The following is an 11,700-nucleotide window of genomic DNA, read 5'->3' as shown; positions in this document are numbered from 1 at the left end:
ATGCCTTATACAGCACTGGGAGGAGGAACAACCACTTTATTGACAAACACTAGGTGCGGATTAAATCCGCGAAGAAGGAATGGACGATTCTGGCGGTTGCTTACTGATCTGTGAAACTGAATGACCGATCGGTCCGGGTCTTTGAGCAACTGACAGTCCAGAGTTGGCTGCCTGATGAACGCGGGCCTGGATCTGGCCAACGGCAGTCCGGGGCCCCAGTGACTCAGGCTGACCGTCGGGCCCCTAGCACGGCCATCCTCGCTGTTAATCTCGGTCCAGGCCGGCCCATACTTCTGCCGCTAGCTGCGCAAGGTGGTGGTGGAGGCGTCGGGGGGTGTCCCAACTCTCCACGTGCAGTCCGCGGGTGCCGCCGCCAGGCAGGGCGTGCGCGGAGGCCGCGGCCCTTTCCTCCACGTCGGGGGCAGGTCGCCCCCGTCTCCCGGCTGCAGAGCCCCGGAACAATGAGGCTCCGGGTTCTTTAAGGGAGATACCACCGCGCCGGCGGGGCAGGGGACCGCGTCTTCCCAGATGATCGCACCCAGCCCCGCGCTGCCGCCGCCTCGGCAACTACAAAGCGCGCAAATATGGCTCAGTGACTCTGACAAAAGGTGCAGCCTCCCTGCCGGAGGGGCGGACGCCAGGCCTCCCACCTCGGGCCGTGCTTCGCCGCGGGGCCCCGGAAGAGGCCCGCGTCCCGCAGGCATCCCAGCCCGGCGCGTAAGAAGATGCCCCAGGCCCTCCGCCCCAGCTACCCCGCACACCTTCCCACAGCTCGGTAAAGTCAGAAACGGGGGCGGAGCGGGGGAGGGGAGGCGCTCCAGGAGCGCGCACTTCCCTCAGCCCGGACCTGAGGCTGAGGAACCACTCCCGCCGCGGGCGCCCGCTGCGGCTGGAGGGCGACCGAGCCCCGGGCGTGGAGTGGCCTCGCCGCTCCCGGTCACCCCCGCGGGGAGGGGGCACGAGTGGTGCGTTCCAGAGCGCGCAACCCCCTTCCGCGACTCCCCCCTGCTCCTGAAAGCCAAGGGAGTCGGGAAGCCAGCGGAGCGCCAGGCGCGCGCCCCGCGGGACCAGCGCTCGGCGTCCCGGGTCGCGCTACGGAAAGCCGGAGGGGGGCGGGGCCGCGAGGCGTAAGGGGGTGTGTCCGCGCGCACCACGGGGGCGCGCGCCGGCCTCTGACTGGAGGCCGCGGCGGCGGAGGCGCGAGCTCCCCGATAATGGCGGCCTGCAGAGCCCGTGAGAGAGAGAAGCGGCGGCGGCTACCCTGAGGTAAATCTGGCCCCTCGGCTCGGCAGAGAGCCCCTGCTGCAGAGCCGAGGGCCCTGCACGTGCCTCCTGCCCCAGGCGGCCTGTCACTGAGCTGTCAGCGGAGTCGTCCCGGGGAAGGCCCCGCGCGCCTCAGGCCTCCGGCCCGCACCCCTCAGGCCACCGGCCCCAGCCGCGGCCTCCTCCTCTGCCCCGTGGCCTCCTCCCCAGGCCCCGGGCCTCAGCCGCCGCCCCGGAGGAGTCGGGACAACTGCAGGACTGGCTTGTCCGGGCGAAGGGCCCTGAGAGAATCCCCTCCGGGTTTTCTCTGGAAGCCGCCGAAGAGGGGGAGGGCCTGATACTTGGCCAATGAGCGGGGCCCTGAGCCGCCGCGTCGGGCTACACCTCTGCCCAGGACTGGCCCTTCCCGGGCGCCAGCAGGTGTACAGCGGGGCCGGCCGGTGTCCGAGCGCCGGGTGGAGGCGCGAGGGCCCGGGGGGATGCCGTCCCAAGGCCCCGAGGTTCGCACAGTCTGCATCACCGCGCTGTGTTTTGACCCAGGATCTCAAAGACTTAACAAACACCCTCCTTCCCAGCTATTCAGGCGGGTATGGGGCAGCTTTCAAGGCACGAGCCACTTTGAGATGGATAGGAATTGGCGATCCACGGAGGACAGGAACGAATGTCCACTGTGTAGCTGGGGCAGAGAATTCTGTGGCAGGAAATCCGACGCTCGGAAATACTGTAGGAATTTGAAGAGCGGTGTCCCGTTAGAGGAAGTGGGACTAAAAGTAATCTCAGAAACTTTCATTTTCTTTATTAAATCTGTTCTATCGACTTAAAATGACTGGTCCCAACTTGACAGGCTCTATTTGTCGGTCGCTTTGTGTTCCCCTAAACCGTACACTATAAAAATTGTACAATCTCAGGTAATTTTTCTTGTCCATGCTGGCATTCTACAAATGAGAATTGGTTCCTGAAGCTCATTAGAATTTTGACGGTCTTCGGAGAATGAGGAGGCACTCTTCAAACTCTTAATTCAACACGTGTTTCCACGCAAGGCCTTTCTTTGCCCTTGCCTTTAAATGATTTATCAAGTTGGATTCCAAAGAACTCTCTCAGAGAGTTCTCTTAATATGCAGGATAGATTTCATTGGCAAAAATGACCTAGATCTAAATAGCTATTGTTTAAAACAAGAACAATAACCATATTCTAAGTAGCTTAGTTTATCTGTAAAGGAACATTTTTCTCCACAAACTATTTTGCAAGAAATAAGGAAATAAAATTAAAATAGGAATATGTATAGTTTGATCATTTACTTTCAAAAAAGAAAAATAACTGCTCATTTTTACTTCTGTACAGTCTCAGTATCTAAACCTAAGCCAGGTGTTTGTGTTTCTAACTGTGAGTTTTGCCATTTTAAGGAAATGTATCAGTTTTATATGTATCAGTTTTCAGGGGAAGCAGGAGTTTCGATTGTTTTTTCATGATCAGTAAATAAGAATATGAACTTTTTGGTTTATGTTTAGCAGTGGTGTTTTAAAGCAGTTCATGTAAGAGGTTGTCAGAGCAAGATGGCCTGGTTTCAAATCCCAGGTTCGCCAGTTACTAGCTGTTTGACCTTGGGCATGTTGCTTAAACTCTGTGCTTTAGTTTTTTTCATCTACAAAATGAGCTATTATGCTCAGTATCTACCTCATAATATTGTTGTGAGGATTAAATGAGCTTAATATATAAAGTGCTTGGGGCAGTTTCTGATACATGGTAAGTACCACATTACTGTTACTATTATTAAATAGTAGTGTTACTATTATTAAAATATTTACATTTGCCCACTGTATAGCAAATATTGTTCAAGCACTGCAGACAGTGAGATAGATGATAACTACTAAATCGTGCATAAGAAGAAATTCAAGCCAGTAGGTATACTGAATTTCAACAGAGCACTTTGTTCATTTTTCCAGAAACCTTGACCTTGAAGATGGTGAGTAGCCAGCCAAAGTACGATCTAATACGGGAGGTAGGCCGAGGTAGTTACGGTGTTGTATATGAAGCAGTCATCAGAAAGACCTCTGCACGGGTGGCAGTGAAGAAAATTCGATGCCATGCACCTGAAAACGTTGAACTAGCCCTGCGTGAGTTCTGGGCACTAAGCAGTATCAAGAGCCAACATCCAAATGTGATTCACTTGGAGGAATGCATCCTACAAAAAGATGGGATGGTGCAAAAGATGTCCCACGGCTCTAATTCTTCCCTTTATTTACAGGTATGTGTGGTTGAATGGGAAATAGAAATGATTTGAATGTAGCACTGGTCAGCAGTAAGAGGAATGAAAGAGTCAGATGAACTTCTACTTTTAAGTGCAGGTGTTTATATCGTTTGGAATAGATAGGAGTCTGCCAAGAACTGAGTAGACGTTTCCTCTAAAACAAGGTTTTATTTAAACCTGTGATGCAAATACCTAAAAATAACATAAGCCACCTGTTATGCCATGATACTTGCCAATCTGCATAGGAATGGGACAGCATAGGAACTAGAGAGGTGATTGAGACTAGAGTCTAATTAGCTCACTTATTTGAAATCAATTTTTTTGGAACTGAAGACAGAAGAAAAGGGAAAAATCTACAACCAGTAGTAGTACCCATAGGTAATTGGGCTTTTCTTTATCACTGACGTGAACTCATGTTCGTGTTTTAGAAGGTTGTTTAAGATCCTAACCATGCAGTTCCATTGAATTTTCATGGAGTATGTGCCTTAGCACCTGAATGTTACTAATGACTTAACATTTGGCTTCCTACTCATTCCATACTCTGCTCAGAACAGTCCTATGAGAAATGTACTATTATTATCATCATTACAAATCAAGAAACTGAGGCTTAGAATAGATAATGAATTGATCCAGAATCACATAGCAAGTGGCAGAATTGGGAGCTAAATGTAGGACTATCTGGCAGCTAAAACTTGTGCTCTATAACCTCTAGATTACCCTTTTGCCTCCAGATTACTCTTCTGTAGACTTGGGGAAAGCAGTAATATAGGAAAACAGAAAGTCTGGTTCTTTTTTTTAAGGTTGATTTCTGCCATAGGTCAAAATCTCTAGTAGGTCTATACTTGAAGAAAAAATATACTTCAGACATAGCTAGTTAAAGGCCAGAGCAAAATTTCTTAAGTCCAGTCATTCTTGGAACATGAACAGCTTTCCACGATTGTGTCTAAATTCAGAATTTACCATCAGGGTACAAAAGTCTGTTTTAAAACAGCAAAAGCTTTTATTCTAGGAACAACAAAACAAACACATTATTCTATGTAATTAAAAAACTAAAGTTTCATTGTATGGTGAAAAAATATCAGCCTTGAGAACCTAATTTCTCTCTTAAGATAGGGAATATAAACCTAACTATTTAGTCTTTATTTGTTTTACTTTGTATTCTTCTAAAAGTGCTTATTAGCTAAGTTACAATGATAAAAAAATCGGAAACATTCTTACTGCATTCCACATAAAAGTAACTAGAACCTTGCTGGACTTTGCATTGAATTTTGGAGACTAAAATGCATAACTGAACTATAAATGCAAGGATATTTAAACATCTGGCTTAGTGCTGATGGTATCCTTGAGTCCAGATGGAGCAACTGTTATAATAATTAGGTATTAGCTAGCTAATCTTTCAAGGCTTTAAGATGTAAAGCCTTGATTCGGTGATTTTTTTTTTTTTAATCTAAAGTACCTTGTTGTTTAGTAATCTATTTCATCTTTTTAAAGCCTGATAGACCTGTGTTTGACTTACGGCATTTTTTGCTAGCTGTATGACCTTGGATAAATAACCCATCTTTCCCCAGCATCTGCATCTTCAAACGTAAGGAATAATAATTTCTACCTTCCATGGGACTTGTCAAAATAAGAGGTGATGCAGACACAGTACTTGGCATGTAGGAAGAACTCAGTCGTAAGCAACTCTAATAAAATTATATTTTCTACAGATTTATTTAGTTAACCAGACATTCACCAACACATTAGCAAGTGCCCTCTCTAAATTTATACTAGTGAAGACAACCAATATTTACACGTGGTAAAACCAAACAAATCTATAGTATGACGATAGAGTCTCTACATATGGTCTTCACTATTCTCTACATTTTTTTTCCTCCATGTTTTTCTAGATATCTTTCTTGTTCTCAATTGGAATCATTCAGTCAGTTCCTGTTAGCTAAAAACCTTACCCAGAAGAAATGTAAAACAAATAGTTAACAGAGGACACATCTTATGCATAGAAACTTTATGGCCAATATGTATACTTACCATGAGTGTCATGAATGAAAAGTACGGGATGATATAGGTGCATATAGTAGGCAAACTGACGTAATCCTGGGGTCCAGGAATTATGAACTGCTTCAACCGAAACTTGCAAGGTAAAGAGGAATTAGCCAGGGGAGTGAGTGAGAAAACTGTACATACAAATGTCTAGAAGCAAAAGGCATGAAGCATTCTAAGAACTGAAAGAAGATAATAAGACTGCAGTGTACAAGGAGAGTTATTTTAGGTGAGACTAGAAAAATCAGCAGGGTGAGAGTGCACAGCCCATGTTAAAGAGCTTAGACTCTAGCCTAAGAGAACAGAGAAGCTGTTAAAGGACTTTAGGCAAGACAGCCAATGGCTGACATCTTCTGCACATGACAGTAAGCAGATTGGGCTCTGTATTTCTGTAGCTCCCAACCAGGGGCCCTCAAACTATAGCCCTCAGCCTGTTTTTGTATGGCCTGGATACTAAAAATAGGTTTTACATTTTTTTAAGACTCTTTTTTTTAAAGAAGAAGAATATGGAACAGAGACCTTATGTGGCTTGTCAAGCCTAAAATATCTACTATCTGGCTTTACTCTAAACCATTATTTGAATGCTGGAACTCTGCATTGCTCAAAGCTATTTAGGAATTTTGCTTTTGAGAATGAAAAGAGGACATGACGGAAGAGTGATGATGCTCATCTTTAATCTGAGCATATTTAGTAACAGTGCACCTGGTAAATAATTGTGTGATCTGGACCTTTCTGTTCTTTCATTTTCTGTCTCAGTGGCAAACACATGCAGCAAAGAAAATGTATGCAAGGAAGACTTCTGCAGACCATTGCAATCATGGCTGCCATGGGGGAGACAGCATGGAGAGGTGTTCTTTGCCTCTGCTCACCGAAAAGACAAAAGGAGATGCTAGTAGATTGATAGCAGATCACTCACTCCTCAACAACTCTTCATCTTCCCTACTGAGTTTCTGTTCAGCCTGTGAGCCTGAAAAGGACACCATAGGACAAATGCTTTCAAAGCACTGTAATTTAAAATGATAGTTCATGCTCAGTGAAGTAATTAAGATTCTTGAATTTCAGGTGGTAGGAGAGTTATAATTAGATAATGATATAAGTAAAATAGTGCTTTATTCTAGATTTTCAGCTTGTATCAAATATACAAGCTCAGTTTTGAGTTTTTATATCAAAATGCATATGTGATTTTTATAATTTGGTTTTTAGAAGCCATCTATTGATAGAGATGGCCTCCATATTTGCATTCTGCTTATAGAAGTTCTTGCAATAATGTCGTCAGTCTTTAGTTTTATCAGTGACTATAGGAGCACTTTATTTCTGTAACAACTGGTTGTTCCTTCATAATTTTCTCTTAGTTTCACAGATTATGTTGATAGTGTAAGTGCAGTAAGCGAGAAGTAGATTTCAGGCAGGTTTATGGAGTAGAATGTCCTAACTGATGTTTATACCCCAGCTGGCAATCTACCAGATCTAGGTGCTGAAACTTGGATCTTTTCAGGAAGCTATTAGCTAGCCAGTTAGAATTCAGCTCCATTGACACATGCAGAAAATGTACAAGCAGTTGGACACTTCTCAAAATATAACTATTTTTAATGAAGTTTTTACCTCTTGACTTAGAAATTTGGTGTATTTTTGTTAGGGACAAAGTGACAGTTTGAAGTACTAAAGTTTAAAATAAAATGCACATATGAAAGCACTAAACAAATAAAATATTCATGGAATTTCCAATTAAAATTAGAGACTAACTCAACCAGTGACTCTTTCTCTATAGCTGAATTATATAAACCTTGCAGATGATTATAATCTGTTTTTTTCTTTCTTATAGCTTGTAGAGACTTCACTAAAAGGAGAAATTGCCTTTGATCCCAGAAGCGCCTATTACTTGTGGTTTGTGATGGATTTTTGTGATGGAGGAGATATGAATGAGTATCTGTTGTCCAGGAAACCCAATCGTAAAACTAACACCAGCTTCATGCTTCAGCTGAGCAGTGCCCTGGCTTTCTTGCATAAAAACCAGATCATCCATCGAGATCTGAAGCCTGATAACATCCTGATTTCTCAAAGCAGGTTGGATACCAGTGACTTGGAACCTACACTCAAAGTGGCTGATTTTGGTCTAAGTAAAGTTTGTTCAGCATCTGGGCAGAATCCAGAAGAACCTGTCAGTGTAAACAAGTGTTTCCTTTCTACAGCTTGTGGAACAGATTTCTACATGGCTCCTGAAGTGTGGGAGGGACATTATACAGCAAAAGCTGACATCTTTGCTCTGGGGATTATCATCTGGGCAATGTTGGAAAGGATCACCTTCATAGATACAGAGACAAAGAAGGAACTCTTGGGGAGTTATGTAAAACAAGGAACTGAGATTGTGCCTGTTGGGGAGGCACTTCTGGAAAATCCCAAAATGGAACTTCTCATTCCTGTGAAGAAAAAGTCTATGAATGGGCGAATGAAACAACTGATTAAGGAAATGCTGGCTGCAAACCCTCAGGATCGTCCAGATGCTTTTGAACTAGAACTCAGATTAGTACAAATTGCATTTAAAGATAGCAGCTGGGAAACGTGACACATATATTATTTGCAAATATCTTGGATGATATGCTGCTTCTGTTTTAACAGTGATGCAACATAATGTGGCTGAAAAAAGAATATAAAAAGCTAAACTCCACCTTTTAAGGGTTTAGATTTTATTGTGGGATTTTTTTTTTTTCCTCATTTTTCTTAAGTCCAAGCTGGCCATTCTATTAATATGTTTTAAAAGTGTATTACCAATGTGGATGTAAATTTTTTTAAATGATCATTGGTAGAAGTTTGGCAGGAAAGTTCTCTATAAGAGCCAAGAAAAGAAGTGTCCAGTTTTCTGGAAATATGTCTCTAAGTATTTTAGACATTCCTTGTCAGTATTAGGAATTTCCATGGGAAAAAAGGTTTGCATGCTGGTAATGCAACCTTTGAAGCTTTGTAAAGGAAACGTATGTGTATATATTTATGTATATGTAAGTATGTGAATGTGTGCATTTTGCATTCCATATGAAAAAAAAATGCCACTTCTGTTTAAATTATTTGATGTAGGTTTGGATTTTTGAGATTTGCTGGTGAAATCAGTAATGAAAAATAAAAGAACCTTCCCTCTTCCTACCCTGTCCCTCCCTCTAATGAAATCATACTAAGTTTTTATTTTTATAATGTTATACAGCTTTTTTTAAGACATCATTTTGGAGAGTCCAAAATTATCTGGCTAAACGTAAGTGAAAGTAAGTGATCCAAAGCTGCTGAAGTTTGTTTGAGCTCTCCAGTGCCCTATAGCTGCAGGAGTTGGATTAGCCATGCAATCAATGTGGTACAGGTTTTAGGTAACCAAGCTTTCAATTAACCAATTAAACCACTGCATTGGAACATGACTGCACTTGAGCATCTGCAATCTAATATAAGTCTGAACACAGGATTCTTCTGTTTCTGAAAACTTTGCTGTATATAAACTATAGTAATCGATATATATTAACTTTTTATTTTCAAGACTTTGTCTAAGCCTCAGCATAAAGCTGAAGAAACCAAATGAGTTCTATCCTTTCATTGCCTGCTCCAATATGGTCTCATGTTTAATCACTGGAATTCCTTTCATTTTGGCACTAATGCTGTTTCCTCTTGTCTAATTTGACACAGTAATGGTAGTGATATGGTTGTATTCAGTGTTAACCACCTTTTTCTAAGGTGGGAGTTGATACCTATACAGTTTGGCAAATGGGTAAAATACTGTGGCATCAGTTATGTCTTTCAAATAGAGAGGTTATCAGTTTTATACAATCATTTGGTATGGTCTATGTGAAGAACCAATAGACCATTATTCTTCTTGAGGTCAGTTTGATTTTTAACCCCATATGGTTGTCTCCAGTTTTTTTTTTTCCCGTAAATGCAGATAGTTCAAATTTAAAGGAAGAAAGTTTTCCTAAAACAGATCATTAGCCTTTAAGGTTGTTAATACTTTGAGACCATTTGTATATAGGGTAATCTTTATAAAGCACTAGAATATTTAGTCAAAAGTAAAAAAAGTTTAAAGGTATTAGAATATTGAAATCATTGATAGTTCACATAGTCTCCTCAGTTTTTTTGAACTTCCACAACTTTTGGAATATTCCTACCATAATTTTTTCCTTATTTAAAATGTGTTCAGGGGACTATAAAGAGTGGAAAAGCACAAAAAGTGGAGTACATAAAATTTCTGAACTATGCATTACTTGGTGTGAAGTTCAAAATTTAGGCTGAAAGGTTTTACTTAAAACCTCTTAAATGAAGAAAGAGATGTGCTTTTAACATTACTTCCAAGCTAATAATTATAAGAATTATTTTCAAAATTGGAGGTGGAAATACACTGGAACTTCATGATAATTGACCCTCTGGATCACCAAATTAGTAGAACACAGATCTGGCCAAGTAGATTGAGTTGCTGAAAGTTAAAAAAGCATTACAATGTCTTATCAATAACATGGCACTTCAGCAGAGATTCATGATGACTTAGGTGATGGTATGCCAATGCTTCATTTGCTCTTCAAATAGCTACATGTCATGGTTTCCTAAGTAGATAGCTTTTGGCCCCACCTCATTTAAAATAGTTAACAATTATAATTTATTTTGAAAACTATTTTAATTTACCTGTGAAGTGGAATTATTCCTTTCATTGGCGGTAAGGATGTGAGGTGATCAGGAAGTTTCTTCTGAAATTTTCTTAAGTCCCTGTATTCTAAATAGCCTATGATACCAAGAAAAATGATAGTAAATTCTTTGTCTTCATTCTTTAAGTCAGGAGGTATTTATTAAGTACCTACTGTGTGCTCAGCACTAAAGATCAGTTGATAAAATGACAATTTTAAAACGGCATGTAGCCATGGGCTTTTCCAGCAAGGAGTAAGAAACAAAGTGATACTTGGAAACTCCTGGATATTGCTTAGAGGAAAAATGAAAGCAAGAGTTTGTGCACAGTGCCTTGCCCATAATAGGTACTCAATAAACAACTGTTCCTCATAGAGTCTCTTGCCATGGTTTATAGTGTTTTATGAAATTTGTCTTAATTGAAAAAAGACCAAATATTTCAAATAAGCTTATAGGCAGCTGTGGCCAGTTAAAATAATGGGATTGTACAGTTAGTTCCTAGAATGTTATTTTGCACTAGTCGTCACTTAGAAGGATGGGGTTCCTGTAGTTTTTTGGTGCTAAGGGATACTTTGTCATTATGATGAAGTAAGTGTTACGTGTCAGATAAATAGCACACTGAATAGTTCTTTCTGCTGGTCTGTTTTTTCCTCTTTGTTGTTGTTGTTGTTGTTTTTAACTGTAAAATGTTTATCAATCAAACTATTGTAGCAGCTACAAATAATTCACCAGCATGACAAAATGGTCAAAAAATAAGTCATCAGCACTTCAAAAACAAAAGCAACTTTTGAAATTTTCTTTTAAAATTGTCAAATATATTTTATGAAGAATTTATAAAAGGGGGAAATGATTGTAATTTATTGTTCATGACTTTTTTTTTTTTTTTTAAATAAAGTGCGTTTCAACAAAAACAACCCTGGAAATTCTACATTGCTGCTTTGGTGGCTCTGTGAGTAGTTCTGTAATGCTTTACTTCATAGATATAAAATACAGCATATAAAATTTGAAGCAATATTTTTCAGCCTTATCTATTAAATGAAACTTTCTATAATAGAAGCTGTTACTGAGGAAAAGATGACTGAATTATAGGAGTTTCTTTCAAAATTTCAAGGTCTCTAAAATTTTAAAGCTTGCTGTATTAGAAGAACTTGCATTGCCTGAAATAAATGATTTTTTTTTCATTTTTCTTTCTATCTCATTCAGCTGAGGATGCATCTCAGACTCAGAATGAATTGTAGTAAATAAGTGGATGTAATTTTTCAATCTTTTAAGTTGAGTCGATGGTTTCTTTTCTATACAAAAAGTCATCTGAGCCATTCTTTTCTTTTACAGGTTCTATTATGTATGTCTTCTCCAAAATAAAGCACAGACGATGCAGTGTACTTAATGGTCCAGTGGAATAGCAGAGGGAAAATGAGAGACAGAAAACAATTCTACATGTGACCTAGTGATGAGTAGGAAAGTAGGGGCCAAAATTGTGGCTGCTTCTAACTCTTACCACCTC

At 41.0% G+C, this 11,700-nt stretch overlaps 1 protein-coding gene across 2 annotated transcripts; it reads left to right on the top strand.

Annotated features, from left to right (window-relative positions):
* The first annotated feature begins 530 nt into the window (after positions 1 to 530).
* PDIK1L (PDLIM1 interacting kinase 1 like) lies at positions 531 to 11,107 on the top strand. Of its 2 annotated transcripts, none has more exons than XM_060411446.1 (3): positions 531 to 775; positions 3,208 to 3,509; positions 7,375 to 11,107. In XM_060411446.1, exons 2-3 carry the CDS (start codon positions 3,225 to 3,227, stop codon positions 8,113 to 8,115), a joined length of 1,026 nt encoding a protein of 341 aa, XP_060267429.1. In that variant the 5' UTR covers positions 531 to 775; positions 3,208 to 3,224; the 3' UTR covers positions 8,116 to 11,107. The 2 variants fall into 2 exon arrangements, with proteins under 2 accessions (XP_060267429.1, XP_027821291.1); XM_027965490.3 differs by lacking the exon at positions 531 to 775 and adding an exon at positions 1,175 to 1,266.
* Positions 11,108 to 11,700: the final 593 nt, after the last annotated feature.

The sequence above is a fragment of the Ovis aries genome, chromosome 2, assembly GCF_016772045.2.
Source record: "Ovis aries strain OAR_USU_Benz2616 breed Rambouillet chromosome 2, ARS-UI_Ramb_v3.0, whole genome shotgun sequence".
NCBI classification, from domain to species: Eukaryota; Metazoa; Chordata; class Mammalia; order Artiodactyla; family Bovidae; genus Ovis; species Ovis aries.
The sequence above is the reverse complement of the archived record's forward strand: the minus strand, read 5'-3'. Positions and strand labels throughout refer to the sequence as shown.